Source organism: Sceloporus occidentalis, unplaced genomic scaffold, assembly GCF_023333645.1.
Source record: "Sceloporus occidentalis isolate IW3139 unplaced genomic scaffold, rSceOcc1.0.p SCAF_434, whole genome shotgun sequence".
Lineage (NCBI taxonomy): Eukaryota > Metazoa > Chordata > Lepidosauria > Squamata > Phrynosomatidae > Sceloporus > Sceloporus occidentalis.
In genome coordinates this window covers 1-26,497 of record NW_028317414.1, presented here as the reverse complement: position 1 = coordinate 26,497, position 26,497 = coordinate 1, and the positions used below count along the sequence as shown (strand labels likewise).

Sequence of the window (26,497 nt, the reverse complement as noted above, 5' to 3'; positions counted from 1 at the left end):
GAAGGGGGTGGCAGGTACTAGACCTTCGGCACTGGATGGCGCTGCCAGGACACGCGGTACCTGGGGCTGGAGAACCCTCAGACTGGCACCATTGCACACATCGGGGACAGCGCAGTCACGTGGAGGCAGCAGGGGCATGGAGGCCAATAGTGGAGGCAGCAGAGGCCGTGCATGGAGGCCAATAGTGGAGGCAGCAGAGGCCGTGCATGGAGGCCAATAGTGGAGGCAGCGGAGACCGGGCATGGAGGCCAATAGTGGAGGCAGCGGAGACCGGGCATGGAGGCCAATAGTGGAGGCAGCGGAGGCCGGGCATGGAGGCCAATAGTGGAGGCAGCGGAGGCCGGGCATGGAGATCCATGGTGGAGGAAGCGGGGCACAGACCGGTGAACAGGAGACTCGGTCTAAAAAGCCCATTCTCTATGTTTTCACAGGAGATGCGTGAAAAGTGACTGCGAGGAACACGTGGCTTAATATTCAGCTGCCGGGGGGTCTTTCTGAGGAGATGGCGGCCGAGAAACAATCCGACAAAAACATGACTATCCAGATGATCCCATCCAGGCAGTGAATTAACCCCACAGAGCGCAGGTACCACCCTCCGTAGTCAATTTGTGGTCTACATGGCAGCTCTAAATGAACTACATAACGGCTCAGGAGCTCCCGTCTCATCCACGCTCTCATCGGGGGTCCGGCTCTGCCCCGGGAAGAGCAGTGAGCAGGGGTCCGGCCCTTCCCCGGATGCGCGGTGAGTGGGGATCCGGCCCTTCCCGGAGGCGCGGTGAGTGGGGATCCGGCCCTTCCCGGAGGCGCGGTGAGTGGGGGTCCGGCCCTTCCCCGGAGGCGTGGTGAGTGGGGGTCCAGCTCTATCCCAGGAGGAGCGGTGAGACAGGTGGGGTGACATCACTGGTAAAGTTCGTGATCTCATGATGTTGGCGAGGAGGCTAACAGGCCGAGGAGTTTCCTTCTTGGGCCGCTGTGGTTATGGACGGGTGCCGGAGGAACCGGCTCAGCGTGTCGGCCAGTGCGTCGAGCTGCACGGGGTCTGCGTACTTCAGGAGGTTGGCGCGTCGGACGAAGAAATGGCGAAGGAAGCGCTGCCTCGTACACTTCAAAAGTCGCCGAACAAGACGCAGGAAGCAGCGGACAAAATCCTGCCACGACTTGGAGCCGGGGTGTCTCTCACAGGCCCACAGGACAACCATCTGTCAGAAAATAAACAGCGTGAGACAGACTTTCCCCACCCACTCGGGGGTAACACTATGGGCCGTGGGTTCTACCCCTCCCAGTAGGGTGACTCAGCAAGAGGGGAGCTATGGGAGGGCGGAGTCTGCCCCTCCCACTGCAGGGTGACACAGGGAGAAGGGGGCTATAGAGGGAGGAGTCTGCCCCTCCCACTGCAGGGTGACAGAGGGGAGCTATGGGAGGATCAGAGTCTGCCCCTCCCACTGCAGGGTGACACAAGTGATAATGACAGGGGTGGGACCTGGAGGTGCTGGGACGTTATCACGGGGCGGTTTCCTGGACACCAAACGTCTTCCTTCATCTGGCGCAGAACGCGCAGACATTTCCCCCGACAGCCGCCGTCCTCATCCATGGCGTCCAGCAGGAGGCGCTCGGCTCGCAGGAAAGACAGCTGCCAGTGGTAATTAGACCGCGCCAGGAGGTCAAAGCCAAAGGACTTCAAGAATAAAGAGAAGGTGAATTAACAGAGATGCAGGGGCAAAACCGGGGGGCATCAAACGAGTGCCACGCGGCCACATTTATTTATTTATGGAAATTGCCCCATTTAGAGGTCCATCCTGGCAGATTTACCTCCCTTAAACTCCCCGGGGGCAAAAACTGATTTAAAATTGTACCTGATGGGTGTCTCTTAGACCCTATCAGTTTAACGGCGTTTTGGTCATGAGGGTCTGCAGCCGTGGCGCTCGCCTCCATGTTCATGCGGACCCTGCAGGCAATCCGTTGGTGCCAGTTCAGTCTCCTCTGAAAACCTTTCTCCTGGCCTTTGTTGCGAGTGTTGTCCCCTTTCTCGTGGTTGCCCCCTTTCTCTTGGTTGCCCCTTTCTCGTGGTTGCCCCTCCCCCTCTTTACCTTAACGCACTGAGCTCGGTCCTTGGAGGGCCACCGCTTCAGGAACCGCGGCCATCGAGCTTTCTTGGGCCAGCAGCCGGGCACCTCGATCATCGGAACGAGCTCAACCTCCACGGGCTGCACCGAGGTCTCCACATTCACCCGAATCACGGGGCCGATGGACTCCATGACGCTCACCTTGTCTGCGGTCAGAGGACAAACACTCAGCCGGAGATAGCAGCCGGCGTCCCCCGCTCGGGAAAATACCCCACATTAAAGCGAGATACGGGGGCAGGAGCTCGTGGTGAGTGGACACCACTCAGGCCAAAGACAATCACCGCAAGATTTTGCCCCTGGGGTAGATACTCACTCACCAGACAGGTTGCAGGTGCAGATGGCCCTCAGGAGGAGACCTTGGAAGACGCTGACCACGCGGGCCGGCACCACGTCCCCCTGGATGTTGACATCACTCTCGTGCCAGTGGGGGGTGCTCTTTTGGAACTGCTCAACCTCCAGCCACTGGTGCATCTTCTCCGGCTCCATAACAGGGGTGAGAAGCCGGACTCCGCTTGGGGTATAATAGCGCCAACGGCGAGTGCTCCTCTGGCGGAAACCACTCAGGCCCCGGAGTGGGACGGTGACCAGGAACTGAGACGGAGCCATAACCTGGGGAAGGAGGCACTTCAGGTCTCCATAAAGCCAACAAATAGCCCAATAAATGGCAACGAGTGATACCCCTGACAGGCGGGGCAGAAAGTACCTGTATACAGGGGTGCAGGGAGCGCCTGCCCCGCAGCAGCAGCATCCAGTGAGCCGCTAAATCCGGCTGGTCCTGACTCATCAGGCAGCAGAGAAAGAAAGGACAGGCGAGAAAGGAAAGGGTTAATGACAGTCTAGGGAGGAAAGGAAACTCTGGTGATAGCGGCGATTGCACGGATTCCGGCTGCTGGAACCGGCGCCGCTCCGTTAGCCTTTAAGGTGTCAGAAGGCTGCAAGCTACAGGCCGCCGGCGGCACAGAGGGGATTATTCACCGAGGTGGCAGCTGGTAGGAGAGCTGCAGGCCGAACGCCGCAATACATCCCAGACGGGAGCAGAAGCTCACTGGGTTCAGACCTTCATAGTAAGATGAAGCTGCAACTCTGCTGCAAGCTCCCTCTTTAGCGAACAAACCCTACAGAGTTAATGATTTGGGGTATTGGAGCCCCCGCTTTCAGCCCCGTGGCAGCAGAGGTCCCCTTGCCCCGGGCCCCCCCAACTTCACCAAGCAACATGTGCCACAGTGCCACCTTTACCCCAAACAGCTTGTGACCGCCCACTTTGCCCCAAACTCCTTATCAGTGCCACGATAACCCCCAAACAGGCTGCCATCATTGTCATGATTAACTCATATAACGTAGTGGAAGCATGGAAGGGTAACCCAGCAGAGGTGGTTAGTTTATTTGTTTAGGCATTCAATGAGTTAATCTGAGGTTGATTTAATGTGTTTCTTTGTGAATGCCCTCTGTATCTGCTCTGGCTAGAGGTGTCATCTTCCCAAAGGACCCCTGTGGTGATTCATGGCCTAACAGATAAGGACCCTGAGTTATAGGAATTTCATTCCTATCTTAAGTGGGGGGTTTCCATCACCTTTACCCCACCATAACTTATTGGCACATCAAAGATGGGACCCGATTCTTGGGGATGGTGTCATATAATCAGTCATGTGGTCAGAGGGGCGTTTGCTTGCAAAAGTCTGATTTAGGGACAAAGCAGCGACCTCAAAGCAGAACTCCATGATATACTCTGATCGGAACAACATCGTAAGAAACCATCTGGATTTAAGGAGTTCCCACAGGCCTACTTATTGGAGAAACTCGTGAGTGAGGGTCCTGTGTATTGGAGAAACTCGTGAGTGAGGGTCCTGTGTTTAAGTCCCTTTGTTTTTAAGAACTGTTTGCTGTTTTACTTTTATTTTGTATGTCTTGTTTTTTGTAATTCCGGCCCTGTGTAATCTTTGTCTTTTTGTTATTAAAATATTCATAATCCAAGTCTGTCTTTGGGCTCTAGTATCAATATCCACAAACCCTAAGAGAGGATAACACGTTACCATATTGTTATTAAGTTTTACAGGATATATATATATATATGTTAGTTGCCCGGGGTGGGTTGACATATATATAGAGATAAAGGTTCTAATTCGGATTTCTCACGAATCCGGTATCAAAATCGTGAGTGGTGGCAGACTACCTGGGACCTCCCCCGGGTTAGCCCCCCCATATTAAATTTTTTTACAAAAGATCATGGCATTTGTTAGATCTTTGTTAGATCAGGTTTGATCAACTGTTCTTTTCGTTAGATCTACTCTAAAATAGGCAATATTAACAATCTTTTTCAGGGGGGGCTAACCCGTAGCCAGCCCCCCCTCAACAAAAATTTCAACAAAATGTTACTGATTATGATAGCTCTACGTTACATCAGGTTTGATCAGACAAAATTTTTGTTAGATCTAGTCTAATTACTGAGATATTGCATATTTAATGAGGGGGGGCTGGCCCCCCCTCAACTGAAATTTGGATTTTTTTTTATGGATCTTGGTAGATATTCGTTAGATCAGGTTAGATCAACAGTTTTTTTCGTTAGATCTACCACGCAGGAGGCGGTATTCACAATCCTATTTTGTGTGCGGGGGATGGGTACACATACGGTCTGGCCCCCCCTCAACTGAAATTTGGATTTTTTTTTATGGATCTTGGTAGATATTCGTTAGATCAGGTTAGATCAACAGTTTTTTTCGTTAGATCTACCACGCAGGAGGCGGTATTCACAATCGTATTTTGTGTGCGGGGGATGGGTACACATACGGTCTGGCCCCCCCTCAACTGAAATTTGGATTTTTTTTAATGGATCTTGGTAGATATTCGTTAGATCAGGTTAGATCAACTGTTTTTTTCGTTAGATCTACCACGCAGGAGGTGGTATTCACAATCCTATTTTGTGTGCGGGGGATGGGTACACATACGGTCTGGCCCCCCCTCAACTGAAATTTTGATTTTTTTCAAATGTAACTAATATCTTCAGGCTGGACATATGCTGACCTCAGCCAGGTTAGTTCACCAATATTAAAGCAACTGTATCACCTAAACATTGCTTATACTGTGAATGCAGAGAATAAAAAAATATTGAAAGTTATCTATACATTGTGTTAGGCAAACTGCAAGAAAATGCCTAAATTCGGAGAAAAATGTGTTTTAAATGTGTCTGTGGAGTCTGTTATTTATGACATCACCTCATACCTCCCAACATCTCTGCAAATTGGGACGCTGGCGCGCATGTGCATTGCTGCCATCACTCACTGTGAAGATCAGAGTGTCAGCATTACCGCGCATGCGCGCTAGTGCTGTCACTGAAGCTGGCAGTGTTACTGCGCATGCGTACAATGCTGAGCATGTCCAGTAGTCGTTTTCTGGTGACCCAGGCACCAGAGAACACGATCAGGACCCGCAGGATTATGAATCCCGAATTCCATGGAACAGAGGTAGAGCTCAGCGGGACAGAGCCTCCAAATCGTGACTGTACTGCATTAATCGAGACAGTTGAGAGGTATGCACCTGTGGCTTGATGTGCAAATGAACAGGCATGGATATGTAAAATCAAAAGAAGATTGTGAGTAGATAGATCTAACGAAAAAAACAGTTGATCTAACCTGATCTAACGAATATCTACCAAGATCCATTAAAAAAAATCCAAATTTCAGTTGAGGGGGGGGCCAGACCGTATGTGTACCCATCCCCCGCACACAAAATAGGATTGTGAATACCGCCTCCTGCGTGGTAGATCTAACGAAAAAAACTGTTGATCTAACCTGATCTAACGAATATCTACCAAGATCCATAAAAAAAAATCCAAATTTCAGTTGAGGGGGGGCCAGCCCCTATGTATACCCATTACCCGCACACAAAATAGGATTGTGAATATCGCCTCCTGTGTGATAGATCTAACGAAAAAAACTGTTGATCTAACCTGATCTAACGAATATCTACCAAGATCCATTAAAAAAAATCAAAATTTCAGTTGAGGGGGGGCCAGACCGTATGTGTACCCATCCCCCGCACACAAAATAGGATTGTGAATACCGCCTCCTGCGTGGTAGATCTAACGAAAAAAACTGTTGATCTAACCTGATCTAACGAATATCTACCAAGATCCATTAAAAAAAATCCAAATTTCAGTTGAGGGGGGGCCAGCCCCTATGTATACCCATTACCCGCACACAAAATAGGATTGTGAATATCGCCTCCTGTGTGATAGATCTAACGAAAAAAACTGTTGATCTAACCTGATCTAACGAATATCTACCAAGATCCATTAAAAAAAATCCAAATTTCAGTTGAGGGGGGGCCAGCCCCTATGTATACCCATCCCCCGCACACAAAATAGGATTGTGAATATCGCCTCCTGTGTGATAGATCTAACGAAAAAAACAGTTGATCTAACCTGATCTAACGAATATCTACCAAGATCCATTAAAAAAAATCCAAATTTCAGTTGAGGGGGGGCCAGACCGTATGTGTACCCATCCCCCGCACACAAAATAGGATTGTGAATACCGCCTCCTGCGTGGTAGATCTAACGAAAAAAACTGTTGATCTAACCTGATCTAACGAATATCTACCAAGATCCATTAAAAAAAATCCAAATTTCAGTTGAGGGGGGGCCAGACCGTATGTATACCCATCCCCCGCACACAAAATAGGATTGTGAATATCGCCTCCTGTGTGATAGATCTAACGAAAAAAACTGTTGATCTAACCTGATCTAACGAATATCTACCAAGATCCATTAAAAAAAATCAAAATTTCAGTTGAGGGGGGGCCAGACCGTATGTGTACCCATCCCCCGCACACAAAATAGGATTGTGAATACCGCCTCCTGCGTGGTAGATCTAACGAAAAAAACAGTTGATCTAACCTGATCTAACGAATATCTACCAAGATCCATTAAAAAAAATCCAAATTTCAGTTGAGGGGGGGCCAGCCCCCCCTCATTAAATATGCAATATCTCAGTAATTAGACTAGATCTAACAAAAATTTTGTCTGATCAAACCTGATCTAACGTAGAGCTATCATAATCAGTAACATTTTGTTGAAATTTTTGTTGAGGGGGGGCTGGCTACGGGTTAGCCCCCCCTGAAAAAGATTGTTAATATTGCCTATTTTAGAGTAGATCTAACGAAAAAAACAGTTGATCAAACCTGATCTAACAAATGCCATGATCTTTTGTAAAAAAATTTAATATGGGGGGGCTAACCCGGGGGAGGTCTACCTGGGGGGATACAGGCAGGATTTGGGGGTTAATTTGGTATAGCTTATGCCTTGTTAAGGGGTCAAGTTAGTAAATCCAGAGGCCTGGTGCTATTAACCCCTTCATGCCCACGCCCTCCACACAGTCACGGCTTGGCAAGTAGTCCTGACCGTGACAAACTTGTTGGCAGCTAGGTGGGATATCTAGAGTTTTTTAGTGCTATTTATATTGCCCGGTTTGGTGATTTTAGTACTAGAAGAAATTACATGGGTTTTGTGTAATTTCCCAAAGACATTACTCAGTGCCTAATTACAGACATACAGTGCAAAACAGTTCGTTCCTCTCCCTTTTATTTTTCTCTACCATACTGCATTATGGAGGCATATCGACGACAGCCAAAAGAATCTCTGGAGCTGGTTTGTCAAGAAAGGAATATACAAATTTTTGGCAAAAGCAAAGAGCAGCTGATTTTGGATCTCCTGGAATATGATAAACTTTGTGCAGAGCAGGCCATTGGAGCAGATGTGATTTTGGAAGAGCCTGTGGATCAAGGATGTTTTCCTGATAAAGTTAACGCCTTGAGTGTAATGGACTCTGAGTTACAAGTGGCACTAAAAGATCTGGGGAGCGTGGATCCTCAGCTAAAGTTCAACCTGATTCTGCAGTACAAGGAGAGAGAGAGGGAGGCTGCGGAAAAAGAGAGAGAGAGGGAGGCTGCGGAAAAAGAGAGAGAGAGGGAGGCTGCGGAAAGAGAGAGAGAGAGGGAGGCTGCTGAGAGAGCTGCGGAGCGGGCAGCTGCTGAACGAGAAGCTGAGCGGAGGTACCAGCTGGAACTTCTACGGTTAAAGCAATATAGTCCGTCTCCCCAAAGCATAGTTAACGGAGATGGATATGCTAACCGACCTCGCCTGGAACACTTTCCAATGCTGGAAAAGGACACTGACTTGGATGTGTTTTTGAGAGGATTTGAGAAAGTGTGCCGGCAGTACCAGCTGCCCAAGGAAGAGTGGGGAAAGTATTTAACCCCACGTCTGAAGGGGAAAGCCCTGGATGTGTTTGCTTCCTTACCAATGGAAGTTGATCAGGACTATGAGGCCATAAAATCTGCCTTGTTAAAAAGTTTTAACCTCACCCCTGAATTCTACAGAAAAATGTTTCGAGAGATGCAGCAAGCTACATCGGACAGTTGCACCGAATATGCGGGACAGCTTCGGACTATTTTCCGGCAATGGACTGGAGGCCTACAAGTTACTACATATGAGGCCCTGGAGGATCTGATGATTTTGGAGCAGTTCCTGAGGACACGAAGTCCGGAGGCCCGAGAGTGGATTCTGGACAGAAAACCTAAAACCACGGCAGAGGTGGCAGATCTGGCTAACGATTATGCCAACAACCGTACTCCAACAACCAAGCGGGTACAAGCATCACAAGGACCATCTACCTGGAAAGGAGCAGCCTACCAGCCACCAACTCCTAAGCCAGCAGGGAGACCATCACCCACACCTTTTCTAGCCAACAGAGCAGGGGCCACATCGGGCCAGGGGGATACCCGCCGGTGTTATCGGTGTAACCAGATTGGGCACTTGAGTGCCACCTGCCCCTCTAAGAGACCATCTCCATGGACAAATGGAAATGGAGGTACAGCTGGGGGAGCTGCACCTGTTTTATTTGTGGCTAGACCAAAGGAGGCACAAGGAGACAATTTGCAGTGTGTAACAGTTGGGGAACACCCAGTTGTCTTGTTTGTTTCCAGGTTTCAGGGGAATGAAGATGAGAACCTACAAAGAGTGACTGTAGGTGACTGTGTGACTATGGGACTCAGGGATACGGGGGCTGCTTGCACTCTGGTGCGGCCTGAGATGGTAAAGTTGGAGGATCTTATCCCTGGGAAGACCATGTCCATCCATGGAATTGGCGGGGTGCGCCCTGCCGTGCCAGTGGCACGTGTGTACCTTGATTGGGGTGTGGGCAAGGGTTTGCGGGAGGTGGGTATATCCGAGGATATTCCTGTTAATGTTTTGCTGGGCAAGGATCTGGGTCGGCTTGTTTGCCAGTATGCACCAGTTGAGGAAACCTGCAAACCTGGAGGGCTGGTAGAGAGCCCTGTCCAACCTAAGGTACTGTCTGAAACTTTGGGAGTAGTGGGTAGCTGGGAGGGAGCCCAGAAGGTAGAGGTATGCCTGTCTGAACCAGCACCCAGGATCCTGTCTCCTGAAGGGATGAAGGGGGATGTGCACCAAGGGACCACACCTAGCGAGCAAGCTCTAGGGGAAAAGTGTGGTTTGACCTTTGGAGGGGCAGAGTTTCAGGAACAGGGAGTCTGTAGTGGCTCTTCTGGTTCAATGCCCCCTGATACGGAAAAGCATAGTGTTACTATAGGTGATCAGGTAGCCAAGGGATTCGGGCATGCTGGGGATACTTCGGCCAAAGTGTCTTCAGAAGTTGTATGCCCAGAAGGTATTATCCCTGAAAAACTAAAGGGGACTGGGGATGTGTGCCCAACCGTGTCTACAGCACCCGAGCACTTAGATCTGGATGCAGGAGAAAGTATGCATGATGTAGGGGTGTCTGAGGATATTAAAGTTACTGACTTTCCTCAAAGGGAAAACAAGGGATATATGGAATGTGATGTATCTGTGTGTCAACAGCCAAAACCCTGCTTTCATGCTCCAGAGGAAATGCTTCATTTAACTCTTAAAGTGCTGGAGGTTAAGAAGCAGGAAGGGGGTAGTTTCTCCACCGTGCCTAAGACCCCTAAAGCTGTAAAGTCTGGAGATAAGGAGGAGGGGGAGGAAAATTCACACCCTGTTATCCCTTTTGTGTGTTTACCGAGTGGGCAGTGTGAGGGGCAGAATATTTCCCCTGTAGCTGTAGTGGCATACCAGCAAGATGCTGGGGCAACAGCTACAGAGGATAATATAGTACGGGTTGATCAAAAGACAGCTGCATTGACCAGTCAGCAAGAAACCCCTCGCCCTGTGAGTGTAGGTGAAGCGCAGAGCCTGGGATCCACACAGGAAGCCCAGGACAATGGACACCCGTTTGCTGTCTTGCTTGGGAATGGGCAGCGTTTTGCAATCCTAAGCAGGGCAGAGAAACAAATGGATGAGGCCTTAAAACATCCGAGTAATTTATCGCCAAAGGAAGAGGCTTATTCAAGGGTTGGCAAAGAGTGCTTAGCTATGGTGTGTGCTTTGCAGGAGTTACAGCCATGCTTGTATGGTTGTGACTTCACTGTTATAATCTATCACAACCCTTCTCTTCAGGCGGATAGATTAGAGGGGAAGTTTAGCAAGTTGCTCAGATGGAGTCCGGTGCTACAGCAGTATTGTTCTACTGGCGGGTGTGACAAGTCAGCTTCTATGGGAACGCTGACTGTTTGTCTTGTCAGGGGGAGACTAGAATTTAGGCAGACATAGTAGATCAGCGTGTGCTGACCTCCTCTGTCCACCATCTTAAAGGGGGAGGTGTCATGAGTAACTCATATAACGTAGTGGATGCATGGAAGGGTAACCCAGCAGAGGTGGTTAGTTTATTTGTTTAGGCATTCAATGAGTTAATCTGAGGTTGATTTAATGTGTTTCTTTGTGAATGCCCTCTGTATCTGCTCTGGCTAGAGGTGTCATCTTCCCAAAGGACCCCTGTGGTGATTCATGGCCTAACAGATAAGGACCCTGAGTTATAGGAATTCCATTCCTATCTTAAGTGGGGGGTTTCCATCACCTTTACCCCACCATAACTTATTGGCACATCAAAGATGGGACCCGATTCTTGGGGATGGTGTCATATAATCAGTCATGTGGTCAGAGGGGCGTTTGCTTGCAAAAGTCTGATTTAGGGACAAAGCAGCGACCTCAAAGCAGAACTCCATGATATACTCTGATCGGAACAACATCATAAGAAACCATCTGGATTTAAGGAGTTCCCACAGGCCTACTTATTGGAGAAACTCGTGAGTGAGGGTCCTGTGTTTAAGTCCCTTTGTTTTTAAGAACTGTTTGCTGTTTTATTTTTATTTTGTATGTCTTGTTTTTTGTAATTCCGGCCCTGTGTAATCTTTGTCTTTTTGTTATTAAAATATTCATAATCCAAGTCTGTCTTTGGGCTCTAGTATCGATATCCACAAACCCTAAGAGACGATAACACGTTACCATATTGTTATTAAGTTTTACAGGATATATATATATATGTTAGTTGCCCGGGGTGGGTTGACATATATATAGAGATAAAGGTTCTAATTCGGATTTCTCACGAATCCGGTATCAAAATGGTGAGTGGTGGCAGACTACCTGGGGGGATACAGGCAGGATTTGGGGGTTAATTTGGTATAGCTTATGCCTTGTTAAGGGGTCAAGTTAGTAAATCCAGAGGCCTGGTGCTATTAACCCCTTCATGCCCACGCCCTCCACACAGTCACGGCTTGGCAAGTAGTCCTGACCGTGACAATCATTGCGCCCAAAGCAAGTTGCCTGTGCCTTTTTTGCCCCATGCACATCCTTCCAACATACACTCTGACACACATATGTAAACACACTTACACAAACTGCACACACTCACTCATACTCACTAACACACCCTCCATCTCACCCCACCTACACATCCATGCTCACACACTTATACATATATATGCAAACAAACATCCGGCCCGCCCCCACTCGCCTCTCCGGCTGCTGGCACAGTGTGGGCTACGCAGCCTCGGTTTCACCGCGGGGTCACATGATGTGTCTCAGATATGCCTCCCTGTGCCGAAACAATTTTGAACCGGTACGAGACGACACGAGCCAGGGGTCCCCCGGGCCCCCTAGAGGCATGGGCCCCGTCGCAGCGCCACTGACCCTAAGTGCTGGTGATACCCAATAACACTATGTATGACATCATGTATGAGTATGACATCATAGCCCTGGATCTTCATTCTCTGGTGAGGAGACACTAGAGCGTCGGCTTCCTCCCCCGAGACCACCAAGCCCTGCAGTTACCCTCCATGCATTGGCTCATCCTCTAATTACCCCCCGAGTCAGCGCCTGCGTCCCCCAACTTCGCCATCTTTGTAGCCTCCTCCCTTTTCTTCGGGGAAGAGCCCCCGCCACGTGCTGACCACCCTTACAAGTAATGGGCACTCCCTGGTGCAGGTTACCAGCTTTAGATGCCACCATCTGCCGGGACATCAATGCCCCCCCACCGCCAGCTTTCTGCCCCTGCTTGTTGCCCGTGTCTCACCTTCAGACTGTCGCTGTGAACGCCCGAGTTGGAGATGGTCTGGAATCGCGAGTCTCTCGCGCTGATCTCCGCCGTCAGCTGCTGGACCACCTGCCGGACCTCCTCCACCGCCCTGGAGACGCGGCGCTGCCGAGGGCCACCCTGGGGGGGCATAAATCATTATCATTCCAGCTCGGTCGCCTCGTACCTCACATTACAGGAAGTGGCCCCGAAATCGGGTGACTCGTTACCGTGGCGTCAGGGTTATTTCATTAATAGCCGCTAGAGGGGGTCCTGAGATGGGCGGCTGGGCAAAAGCCATTGCGGTGGTGATGAGTAGTGTTTACAGGGTGCTGCTGATCGGTGGTGTGATGGTGATGGGTGTTGGCGGATGGTGGTGATGGGTGTTGTTGGCGGATGGTGGTGATGGGTGTTGTTGGCGGATGGTGGTGATGGGTGTTGTAGGCGGATGGTGGTGATGGGTGTTGTAGGCGGATGGTGGTGATGGGTGTTGTTGGCGGATGGTGGTGATGGGTGTTGTAGGCGGATGGTGGTGATGGGTGTTGTAGGCGGATGGTGGTGATGGGTGTTGTAGGCGGATGGTGGTGATGGGTGTTGTTGGCGGATGGTGGTGATGGGTGTTGTTGGCGGATGGTGGTGATGGGTGTTGTGTGAATGACCCTCACTCCCATCACTCAGAGCCTTACCGATAGCTGCAGGAAGCCTTGCAGAGCCTCCTCTGTGAGATTCTTCATTCCTGGGGTATTCAGTGGTAGAAGCGGCCTGCAAATACACAGCACTGTACACTATATCACTGCACATACACAGAGCTGTACACTATATCACTGCACATACACAGAGCTGTACACTATATCACTGCACATATACAGCACTGTACACTATATCACTGCACATATACAGCGCTGTACACAATAGCACCGCACATACGCAGCGCTGTACACTATATCACTGCACATACACAGCACTGTACACTGCATCACCTCACATACACAGCACTGTGCACTGCATCACCTCACATACACAGCACTGTACACTATATCACTGCACATACACAGAGCTGTACACTATATCACCGCATATACACAGCACTGTACACTATATCACCGCATATACACAGCACTGTACACTACATCACTGCACATACACAGCACTGTACACTACATCATTGCACATACACAGCGCTGTACACTATACCACTCCACATACACAGCGCTGTACGCTATACCACTCCACATACACAGCGCTGTACGCTATACCACTCCACATACACAGCGCTGTACGCTATACCACTCCACATACACAGCTGGAACAACCCTCCTCTCTTCTAAACGTTCCAGCTCTACGCCTTACATAGAAAAATAGAAAGTGACGGCAGATAAGAAGCATTCGGCGTCCGGTCCGCCCGACCTCTCAGTCCCGGCCCTTATCTTATATCCAGCTCAGCCTGATGCCTGTCCCATGCTTGCTTAAATGTCTTGACTGTATTAGCATCAACCACCTCTGCTGGAAGGCTATTCCACGCGTCCATTACCCTAAAGTAATATTCCTGATGTTACCGTTAACCCTTTGCCCCTCTAGCTTATGACTCTGTGCCCTTGTTGTGGTTTTATGTCTGCTTTTAAATAAACTCTCTTCCTTTATCTTGTTGATTCCCTTACAGTATATATGTATATATGTATATAGCACAGTATATATGTATATAGCACAGTATATATGTATATGTATATATTACTGTATATATGTATATAGCACCGTATATATGTATATACTACTGTATATATGTATATAGTACAGTGTATATGTATATATGTATATAGCACAGTATATATGTATATAGCACAGTATATATGTATATAGCACAGTATATATGTATATGTATATATTACTGTATATATGTATATAGCACCGTATATATGTATATAGTACAGTGTATATGTATATAGCACAGTATATATGTATATAGCACAGTATATATGTATATAGTACAGTATATATGTATATATGTATATAGTACAGTGTATATGTATATATGTATATAGTACAGTGTATATGTATATGTATATAGTACAGTGTATATGTATATAGCACAGTATATATGTATATAGTACAGTATATATGTATATATGTATATAGTACAGTATATATGTGTATATAGTAGTGTATATGTATATAGCACAGTATATATGTATATGTATATACTACTGTATATATGTATATAGCACAGTATATATGTATATACTACTGTATATATGTATATAGTACAGTGTATATGTATATAGTACAGTGTATATGTATATATGTATATAGCACAGTATATATGTATATATGTATATAGCACAGTATATATGTATATAATACAGTGTATATGTATATAGTACAGTATATATGTATATAGCACAGTATATATGTATATAGTACAGTATATATGTATATATGTATATAGTACAGTATATATGTATATATGTATATAGCACAGTGTATATGTATATATAGCACAGTGTATATGTATATATGTATATAGTACAGTGTATATGTATATATGTATATAGTACAGTGTATATGTATATAGTACAGTATATATGAATATATGTATATAGTACAGTGTATATGTATATAGCACAGTATATATGTATATAGTACAGTGTATATGTATATATGTATATAGTACAGTATATATGTATATATGTATATAGTACAGTATATATGTATATAGTACAGTGTATATGTATATGTGTATATAGTACAGTATATATGTATATAGTACAGTGTATATGTATATATGTATATAGTACAGTGTATATGTATATATGTATGTAGTACAGTGTATATGTATATATGTATGTAGTACAGTGTATATGTATATGTGTATATAGCACAGTATATATGTATATAGTGCAGTGTATATGTATATGGTACAGTGTATATGTATATATGTATATAGTACAGTGTATATGTATATGTGTATATAGTACAGTATATATGTATATAGTACAGTGTATATGTATATATGTATATAGTACAGTGTATATGTATATATGTATGTAGTACAGTGTATATGTATATATGTATGTAGTACAGTGTATATGTATATGTGTATATAGCACAGTATATATGTATATAGTGCAGTGTATATGTATATGGTACAGTGTATATGTGTATATAGTACAGTATATGTATATAGTACAGTGTATATGTTAAGATCCTTTAACCTGTCCTGGTAAGGTTTATCTTGTAATCTATGAAGCATTTTAGTAGCCCTTCTCTGCACGTTCTCCAACATTTCTATATCCTTCTGGAGATCCGCTCTCCAGTGCTGCACACAATACTCCAAGTGAGGTCTCAGCGGTCCTCTGTACAACGGCACGATCCCTATCTACTGCTAACACCTCCCGCTGTACAGCCCGGCATTCTGCGAGCGTCTCCTGCTGCTCTATTACCTCCTCTACCTGCTTTAAATCCTCTGAAATAATTACCCATAAACCCCCCTCCTCAGGGCTGTATCAGGGATTCTGTACTCTGACGTTGGGGGTTTTATGCCCCAGATGCGTTACTTTGCATTTATCCGGCCGAGGTACCCCACAGGTAGACCTCGCTCCGCATGTACTCCCTGGGGCCCCTGGGTTCACCTACACAGATCACTGACCCCACTGGGGCCCCTGGGTTCACCTACCTGGTGCACCGGATCTCACTGGCAGCAGGTGAAGTGCTGTCCTGCATTTAACCCTTTGTCTGCTGAGGGGCTCCCGCCTGCACTGCAGCTCCTGCGCGTTCCTGGCCCCATATGAGAGAGAAAGAGCCGCAGCGTGACCTCCCCCGCCCGCGAGTGCCGTCCCCGGGCGCCGTTTACTGTAAACACGGAACAAGTGCCTCGTCCCTGCACGTTTAACACACAACTGCCCCACAACACACACAAACACGCCCCACACACGCGACCGAACACACACACCCTACCCCACACAACCTGCCGCCCACCACACACACCCCACAACACTGAACACACATACCCCACACACACCAAACACCCACACACACACAACACTGAACACACACACACACACCACCAAACACCCTGCCCACACACCCCACACCACCGAACACACACACCCCACCCTACACAACCTGCCCACCCACCACACACACACCCCACACCACCGAACACACATACCCCACACACACATCCCACACCACCGAACACACACCCAACCCCACACAACCTGCCGCCCACCACACACACCCCACGCCGAACACACACACACCCTATCCTACACAACCTGCCGCCCACCACACACACCCCACAACACCGAACACACACACCCTGCCCACCGTGATGCGGTAGAGGCTAATAAAATGAGGGAATATCAACATACAGGGTGCTGCTGACCGGTGGTGTGATGGTGATGGGTGTTGAGATAAGTGGAACAGCCTCCCAGCAGAAGCGGTAGAGGGCAGTCAGATGTCCCGACTCGAGTCTGTGGGCAGATCCAACGCGGCGGAATCCAAACCATTCTGTCCCCAGCGAACGAAGCGCTGCTTATCACAGTTATTGCCCCCAAGGGTGAACCAACCAGCCAACCAGCAATCAGGTTCATGGGGCAATTACTTTTCCCGCTTACAGGTTCTAATTAACTCTTTACTTTCAGTAAATCAAAGACTTCAAATCTGCGGGTTTTGTTTTATATTAAAATCAGTTTAAACGGAAATTCCACAATAGAGGATATCCGGAAGGGGGGCAAATACTTCACGGTGATGTACCCCCCCCGTGGGGTCAGTGGGCCCTAATTAGCAAGCAGATGCATTAACCCCCCTGTGTGCTGTATACGGGGTATATAGACGTTCAGACAGATACAACGTGACAGCAGCCGGTGACCCCGTTCCTCTGCCCCAGTTTAATGCGCCTGCAGGACATACCCTCCCCCAACATGACAGATCCCCCCCCCCGTACAGGACGTGCCTAGGTCTGACAAAACCGGCCCATTCAGTCACTGCCCCAGACATAAAGCCCCTCGGGGTATCTGTACCATGCCCCCCCCCCCACCGGGATATTGATCAGATCTGCAGGATGGGGATTGGCTGGGAAACCAGGAGATCATTATAGAAGCCCCGGCCACAGCCCCGTGAGTCTCATACCCCTCCCGGGGTAATATTTAGTACCCCCACCCTGCATTAGCATTCAGTGCCCCGTGTTTCTCATATACAGTACCCCTCCTGGGGTAATATTACATACCCCCACATTAATAGTACTCTCAGTACTTCTCCCGAGGTAACACAGAGCACCCCCGCATTAATAGATAGTACCCCTTCCGGGGTAACACCGAGTCCTCCCGGTCTCCAATAAAGCAGCGAGTCTGAAGGTTTATTTTAAATCAGTTTATTGGTGGGTTTGGGGGGCCGCACTCACAGCCCAGAGGCACTTTCATGTACAGGAGGTAGCGAGATGCCCCGGCAGGCACAGCCCGGGGTAGTTTAGTGATAAAAAAATACAACTAATAAATAATTCATTTCATTAGAAAACCCCTATTTGGTCGGCAGGAAACGCGCCGGTAACTGTACGCTTCCTCTGCTCCAACCCCCGCGGGGGCAGAATATTCAGCCCTGGGGGGAGCGGTAACTGTACGCTTCCTCTGCTCCACCCCCCGCGGGGGCGGAATATTCAGCCCTGAGAGGGGCCGGTAACTGTACGCTTCCTCTGCTCCAACCCCCGGCGGGGGCAGAATATTCAGCCCTGGGGGGGGGGGGGGCGGTAACTGTACGCTTCCTCTGCTCCAACCCCCGGCGGGGGCAGAATATTCAGCGCTGAGAGGGGCCGCTAACGCGCACTGTGGCCCGAGTCAGAGCCCAAGTTTCTATATGGGATCCAGGACACGTTTTCCGGCCTCCGCGATCCTCCAGCCGCTGTCCAGTCCATACAAGATCCGGGCGTTACTTTGGGCCCCCAGGATACCCTAATCAGACGGGGCCCGGCGGCCATTCCCCCGGCCCCCCAGCATTCCAGATTTTCTTCAGCCCATCGATTCCAAGATCCCGTTCTTTTGGGGCAGATTGCGACGGCCGTGGTCTGACCTCTTCCTGGCCGTTATGATCTTTGCAGATCCTGGGGGGTCATGATGATGATTTTGCCCCTTGAGAAGCTCTCCATGGGGTTCCGGCCCATCACACTGGCCCCCAGGACTCCTCAGCGGTTACTTCACAGGCTGAGCTTCCTTGATAAAAAGTTCCTCCTCATCCTCGCTGCTCAGCCCCACGGGGTGAATTCGTTCCTCCTAAACAGAGAGAGCAATCAGCTCAAAGCCGCTAGAACCGGCCTCCTAACCAGGAATTTACCCCAAACCACCTCCGTAAGGGAGTCAATTCCACATCTTAACTGCTCCTCCAGCACCTTCCACACAAACCTCCTTTCCTCTGTGCTGTAAGGAAGCCTCTTTCGTCTGTACACACCGTGGGAGCAGGTCTCTGCGCGGGGGGGGGGGTTAAGGTCTCTCCGCAGAGGGGGGGTTTAAGGTCTCTCCGCAGGGGGAGTTAAATCAGTGACTGGCCCCTGTATAATGTATAGAGAAACATCTAGGTCTCTCCGCGGGGGGGGGGTTAAGGTCTCTCCGCGGGGGGGGGGGGGGTTAAGGTCTCTCTGCGGGGGGGGGGGTTAAGGTCTCTCTGCGGGGGGGGTTAAGGTCTCTCCGCGGGGGGGGGTTTAAGGTCTCTCCGTGGGGGGGGGGGGGTTAAGGTCTCTCCGCGGGGGGGGGGGTTAAGGTCTCTCCGCAGGGGGAGTTAAATCAGTGACTGGCCCCTGTATAATGTATAGAGAAACATCTAGGTCTCTCCGCGGGGGGGGTTAAGGTCTCTCCGCGGGGGGGGGTTAAGGTCTCTCCGCGGGGGGGGGTTAAGGTCTCTCCGCGGGGGGGGGGGGGGGTTAAGGTCTCTCCGCGGGGGGGGGGGGGGGTTAAGGTCTCCTGAATTCGTTCCTCCTAAACAGAGAGAGCAATCAGCTCAAAGCCGCTAGAACCGGCCTCCTAACCAGGAATTTACCCCAAACCACCTCCGTAAGGGAGTCAATTCCACATCTTAACTGCTCCTCCAGCACCTTCCACACAAACCTCCTTTCCTCTGTGCTGTAAGGAAGCCTCTTTCGTCTGTACACACCGTGGGAGCAGGTCTCTGCGCGGGGGGGGGGGTTAAGGTCTCTGCGCGGGGGGGGGGGGTTAAGGTCTCTCCGCAGAGGGGGGGTTTAAGGTCTCTCCGCAGGGGGAGTTAAATCAGTGACTGGCCCCTGTATAATGTATAGAGAAACATCTAGGTCTCTCCGCGGGGGGGGGGTTAAGGTCTCTCCGCGGGGGGGGGGGGGTTAAGGTCTCTCTGCGGGGGGGGTTAAGGTCTCTCCGCGGGGGGGGGGTTAAGGTCTCTCCGCGGGGGGGGGGTTAAGGTCTCTCCGCAGGGGGAGTTAAATCAGTGACTGGCCCCTGTATAATGTATAGAGAAACATCTAGGTCTCTCCGCGGGGGGGGTTAAGGTCTCTCCGCGGGGGGGGGTTAAGGTCTCTCCGCGGGGGGGGGGGGGGGTTAAGGTCTCTCCGCGGGGGGGGGGGGGGTTAAGGTCTCTCCGCGGGGGGGGGGGTTAAGGTCTCTCCGCGGGGGGGGGTTAAGGTCTCTCCGCGGGGGGGGGGTTAAGGTCTCTCCGCGGGGGGGGGGTTAAGGTCTCTCCGCGGGGGGGGTTAAGGTCTCTCCGCGGGGGGGGTTAAGGTCTCTCCGCGGGGGGGGTTAAGGTCTCTCCGCGGGGGGGGTTAAGGTCTCTCCGCGGGGGGGGTTAAGGTCTCTCCGCGGGGGGGGTTAAGGTCTCTCCGCGGGGGGGGTTAAGGTCTCTCCGCGGGGGGGGTTAAGGTCTCTCCGCGGGGGGGGTTAAGGTCTCTCCGCGGGGGGGGTTAAGGTCTCTCCGCGGGGGGGGTTAAGGTCTCTCCGCGGGGGGGGTTAAGGTCTCTCCGCGGGGGGGGTTAAGGTCTCTCCGCGGGGGGGGTTAAGGTCTCTCCGCGGGGGGGGTTAAGGTCTCTCCGCGGGGGGGGTTAAGGTCTCTCCGCGGGGGGGGTTAAGGTCTCTCCGCGGGGGGGGGGGTTAAGGTCTCTCCGCGGGGGGGGGGTTAAGGTCTCTCCGCGGGGGGGGGGGGTTAAGGTCTCTCCGCGGGGGGGGGGTTAAGGTCTCTCCGCGGGGGGGGGGGTTAAGGTCTCTCCGCGGGGGGGGGGTTAAGGTCTCTCCGCGGGGGGGGGGGTTAAGGTCTCTCCGCGGGGGGGGGTTAAGGTCTCTCCGCGGGGGGGGGTTAAGGTCTCTCCGCGGGGGGGGGTTAAGGTCTCTCCGCGGGGGGGGGGGTTAAGGTCTCTCCGGGGGGGGGGGGTTAAGGTCTCTCCGCGGGGGGGGGTTAAGGTCTCTCCGCGGGGGGGGGGTTAAGGTCTCTCCGCGGGGGGGGTTAAGGTCTCTCCGCGGGGGGGGGTTAAGGTCTCTCCGCGGGGGGGGGTTAAGGTCTCTCCGCGGGGGGGTTAAGGTCTCTCCGCGGGGGGGGTTAAGGTCTCTCCGCGGGGGGGGTTAAGGTCTCTCCGCGGGGGGGGGTTAAGGTCTCTCCGTGGGGGGGGGTTAAGGTCTCTCCGCGGGGGGGGGTTAAGGTCTCTCCGCGGGGGGGGGTTAAGGTCTCTCCGCAGGGGGGGGTTAAGGTCTCTCCGCAGGGGGGGGTTAAGGTCTCTCCGCAGGGGGGGGTTAAGGTCTCTCCGCAGGGGGGGGGGGGGTTAAGGTCTCCGTTCCACGCACCGTGTCCCCGTTGAGGAGGCCCAGAGATACCTCGTCGTCCTCCTCCTCTCCCAGCCTGCGGTACGAGCCGACACTCAGGTCCGACAGCGTCTCGGGGAGAGGACGCCGCAAGGTCTCGGGTAACAGGAGGCTGAGGAATCCCGAGGAGAGGCCGGCAACTCCGAACACGATGAACGGGAGCGACGGCTGGACATAGCGCTAGGCGAGACAACACACAGCAGGTTAGGGGCCACGCGGCCCGGAAGGGCCCAACAAGACGCACAAACGAGAGCAAGACTGACGTGGCCAGAGCCGAAGGCGTCGGGGTATCTGCTGCGGGGTGACCTCATGACCCCCGACCCCCTCCTGCCGCAAACATACCAGATTTGGAACAAACGGGGCAATAATTCCGCCAAAGCGCGAGAACATGGAACAGACTCCCATTCCCAGGTTCCTGGAGAGACACAGGGGCCCGGCGGGGCCGTTAGATCCACCCTGAATATTCTGCAACATAATCAATATCTCCATAATAACAAAGAGTTAACAAAAGGGGGCATTTACCTGACGGAGGTGGGGTACAGCTCCGAGGTGTAGATATACACGATGTTGAAAGACGCGCTAATACTGAGTTTACCGAGAAGAGACAACATCTGACTGTTCAGTACCAGGAGCGCCCCGGAACCTGCAGGGGCAACAGCACGCTGGGTGTATAATTATATATATATATATAAGGGGTGGGCGGGATTAGCGCAGGATGCATGATGTGTGAGTGTATATATATATTATATATATAATAATACTTCTACCACCCCCTTAATTATAAGTGGAAGGGTTTTCCATCACCTTTACCGACCATAACTCATGTTGTTAGTATTTCTCCTGCTTCCCTAAGCCATGAAGGACAAAACAGCCATCCATGCGCGGTGATCTGGCTGCTGCACCTCTTCTCGGGTTTTGTGTAAAGGCTGCCCTGTACAGCGGGTGATATATATACACACACACACACACACGGCGGGATTAGCGCAGGATGGAAGTTGTGTCTGTAAATATATATATATATATATATATATATAAAGGTGGGCAGGATTAGCGCAGGATGCATGGTGTGCAGAGGGGTAGATCAGGCTGCGCAGCGATTACCTTTCTTCTCTGGAAAAAACATGACAACCAAACACGATAATCCCCCGAAACACAGGAACCCCGCTAGCGACTTCCTCCGGCCCCAGCTGAGGGGAAATACATGACGTTACTGCCTGGACGCATGAAATGGCTCGTTGGACCGCGCATGCCGAGGCGCGCTCACACCAGCACTCACCGTCTGTGGTTGATCAGGTACATGCACAGGGGGTAGGCAGGAATCTCAGCCAAACCGGAGAGCGCAAGGTTCAGGTAAACGTTCCCCCCGAGGTCTCCGGCGCTGAGAGTGAGTCCATAATACACCAGACTGCAGACGAACCTGCCAGGGGACACCACGGGGTCAGCGCACACGCAAAGTGCAACATACCAACACGTAACACGGAGACTCGCTGAAATATTCCCATTCACAGCAAGAAAGAGCGGAAATCCTTTCACCGCCTGAGACTCAACCACTGGCCTCATCCAATAACTGCCCCAGGCAACCTCTTACAGTATGGCCCCGAGGGGCCCCAGGATGGATTCCTCATATTAAACAGGGGTCCCTATAACGTTAGAATGAAAGTTTTATTGCAGGCGGATGCCGCAGGTATGGAGGACGATCCGCACCAAGACGAGGACCGTCAAGACTCGCACACCTATGTGCACTCAGAGCTTTAACACATGGCGCTGTGAGGCTGGGGCAGAAGGGGCATATAACATACCAAGCATACATCATGACGAGCGTGCGGTGCCGCAGTACTGCGTGACGGTATACGGTGAGGACATTAGCCGCTGGAGTGGGATCTTTCCTCCGCGGAGTGAGGGAAATGGCGCAAGGTTTCTTGCAGTTTCTGCGTCCAAGGAACATGAGAGAGTCCTGCGCCTCTCGGAGCCGGCCCTGCGCATACAGCCAGCGCGGAGACTCCGGGATACACCTATACAGGGGAAACACGGGTTAATAAACTGTTATATCCTGTATATTCCTCATATTATATATTATATACTCTCCGGCCGTATAACTAATCCCGTCCTTATAACCCGTTATATGTCCCTGTATATTCCTCATATTATATATTATATACTCTCCGGCCGTATAACTAATCCCGTCCTTATAACCCGTTATATCCCTGTATATTCCTCATATTATATATTATATACTCTCCGGCCGTATAACTAATCCCGTCCTTATAACCCGTTATATATCCCTGTATATTCCTCATATTATATATTATATACTCTCCGGCCATATAACTAATCCCGTCCTTATAACCCGTTATATCCCTGTATATTACTCATATTATATATTATATACTCTCCGGCCCGTATAACTAATCCCGCCCTTATAACCCGTTATATCCTGTATATTCCTCATATTATATATTATATACTCTCCGGCCGTATAACTAATCCCGTCCTTATAACCCGTTATATCCCTGTATATTCCTCATATTATATATTATATACTCTCCAGCCGTATAACTAATCCCGTCCTTATAACCCGTTATATCCCTGTATATTCCTCATATTATATATTATATACTCTCCCCCCGTATAACTAATCCGGTCCTTATAACCCGTTATATCCCTGTATATTCCTCATATTATATATTATATACTCTCCGGCCGTATAATGAATCCCCTCCTTATAACCCGTTATATCCTGTATATTCCTCATATTATATATTATATACTCTCCATCCGTATAACTAATCCTGGAGCGAGTTACATGTGTGGCACACGGATACTCACAGCGACAGCAGGAACACGCCTGCGCCTTGAATGTTGACAATCAGCGCCAGGAGTCTCCAGGAGCGAATAAAATACCCGATGAGGGCAAAGTTTGCGATTCCCACAGCAAAGAACAGGTTAGCCAGAGACCCTGAGACACGGGAAACACGCATTTATTAACAGAGCCCATTAAAGGGCCACGTGAGGGGGGGGGGGCGAAAGGGTGTAGAGACGTTACCGGCAAGGGCCCAGTAGGTGGCGCCGATGTATTCATTGAGCAGGACGAAGGCCACCAGCGACATCCCTCCATTCATCACCCCGACCGCGAAACGCGTGACCAGGAACAGTTGGATTGAAGGAGACAGAGCATTCAGCAGAGAGAAGGTTATATCCAGAGCCAGACCTGTAACGGGACAGCCAATCAGAACTCTCCAGGGGCCCCGGCAACCTGCCCTCCTGCCCCGCTCCCCGCGGTACCTGTCACATATACCGGCTTCCTTCCAAACCGATCTGATAATTGGCCAAAGGTGATCACCCCAACAAGGACCCCTCCGAAATACACAGAGCTGGCGGCACCGACCTCATACGCCGCGCCGCCAACCAGCTGCCACTGGGGGGGAATAAAGACAACGGTAAGAAAGAGGCACAGGATGACGCTGGCGTTTCCTGGACCAGCGCTTGCCCTGCTTAGTCTCGGGGCTCTCTGGGGTATATTTATTAAGAGCATCCTTACTAAGGGGCAGTAACTGAAAATGTTGCCTCAGACTGCGCTGAATTACCCTGCTTCACTACTGCCCCCGATCTCAGTTCGGGGAAATCTGTAGGTCTTGTTGCCCCAAACGGTGCACAATAAGGGAGGGCTGATAATGGGGTAACTGCCCCCCCAGGCTGTCCTCATGTCATTTGGGCTTTTACTAGCAGCTTTTGCTCCAGTTATGGATTACGTATGAGATCCCATGAGGAGCCCCTGAGGCGTGGAGTTGAGAGAACAGCAGGTGGAATTTACCCCATGACTGGGTCCTTTCTGGGAGCCCTTTTGTGCGTAAGCGGATTGGACGGGACAGGCAGCGGTGTGCGTGCTCTCGGCCAGTCCATAGGCACCATCACACCTTGCGGCACCTCACATGGGGTAGGGGACAGTGTCTACTCCGGAGGGAGGGGGTATTATTAGGTCTTGTGATTCCCAGGTGGGGGGGGGGGGTTGGCGATTTACTTTGACGTTTCCATCTGCCTCTCCAGTCACCCCTCCCCCTCAGTGTATCCCACGCTGGAGACTCTCACAATCACCTGAAAGAGTGATGTCACACATGGCAGTAATGCCATGCTCCACCCATACTACACAGGCAGCATCATGATGTCATAGGGTGTCTGTCAACACTCCACTTCACTCCACTCCATCTCTGCCACTCCATGCAGGCGCCCGAAGCGTCCTGGCAGCAAGTTCGGGACGGTTGGCAGCTACAGACTAAGTAAAGTTAGGGTAGAAGGCGGATGTGATTGTTTGCTCTGGGCAGGGAGACTGGTTGGACTGGTTTAATTGGTTGGACTGGTTTAATTGGTTGGACTGGTTTAATTGGTCCTCACTCATCGCCAAGCGCGGCGATGTAGAATCAGGTGGCAGCGCTCTCGGGCAGTCTCTCAGCGCGTCTGTCTCTCACGCCGCGTACTAAAGAAATGATAGTGCCAGAAACACCCAACATGAAGTAACGAATGCCCCATCTGCCCCACCTCACCTCCGACACGATGGACGTGAAATTTCCTTCAAAGAGCGGGTACCCACCCCTGTGGCTCTGGTTCCCGGGGCCGAGTTTCTCCGCCGGGGTCCAGAGGCTGGAATTGGCCCCCGGGCCGTCTTCCTCCCAGCGGTACGGTGGGGTGACACCCAGGATGGTGATCAGGATGGCTTCTGTGGCAACGTAGAGCTGCGGCGGAACCCAGAACAACCTCGATCAGCTCCCAAAACACAGGGGGGCAAGGGGGCAAATACCCCAACAGCAGGGCAGAGTTACTACCCCCCCTTAGAAATACCTCAACAATTGGGGCAGTTAAAGTACGCAGCCCCTCAAATACCCCAACAGATGGACCGTAACACCACCCGCTGGGCAACCCCCCCCCAATCAGGAAGCTCCGATCGCTCACCTGCAGCAGGACAGCCAATAAGAGGCTCAGGTACATTTGGTAAACGCCCATCTCGCCCACCAGTTTCAGGGCTCCCTCCACCTCCATGATGGCGGCTCTCCAGCGACACTCAACCTGCAAACACGTAATCTGCAGGTAACTGCCCTCCACATACCCCGCAAGGGGGCAGAAACAACAATAATGAGGGTAT

General features: G+C 50.7%; 2 protein-coding genes across 2 annotated transcripts; both read right to left on the bottom strand.

Annotated features, from left to right (window-relative positions):
- Positions 1 to 938: 938 nt before the first annotated feature.
- LOC149272594 (protein mab-21-like 3) lies at positions 939 to 13,236 on the bottom strand. Its single transcript, XM_089506908.1, has 7 exons — positions 12,892 to 13,236; positions 12,566 to 12,706; positions 2,827 to 2,898; positions 2,441 to 2,732; positions 2,088 to 2,269; positions 1,481 to 1,675; positions 939 to 1,199 (listed from the first exon to the last, which is right to left on the bottom strand). Exons 1-7 carry the CDS (start codon positions 13,234 to 13,236, stop codon positions 939 to 941), a joined length of 1,488 nt encoding a protein of 495 aa, XP_089363034.1.
- Positions 13,237 to 18,744: 5,508 nt separating this feature from the next.
- On the bottom strand, positions 18,745 to 26,394 carry LOC149272593 (solute carrier family 22 member 15-like). Its single transcript, XM_089506915.1, has 12 exons — positions 26,308 to 26,394; positions 25,902 to 26,090; positions 24,646 to 24,778; positions 24,407 to 24,571; positions 24,190 to 24,319; positions 23,163 to 23,375; positions 22,640 to 22,780; positions 22,465 to 22,550; positions 21,886 to 22,006; positions 21,706 to 21,778; positions 21,346 to 21,543; positions 18,745 to 18,825 (listed from the first exon to the last, which is right to left on the bottom strand). Exons 1-12 carry the CDS (start codon positions 26,392 to 26,394, stop codon positions 18,745 to 18,747), a joined length of 1,617 nt encoding a protein of 538 aa, XP_089363041.1.
- Positions 26,395 to 26,497: the final 103 nt, after the last annotated feature.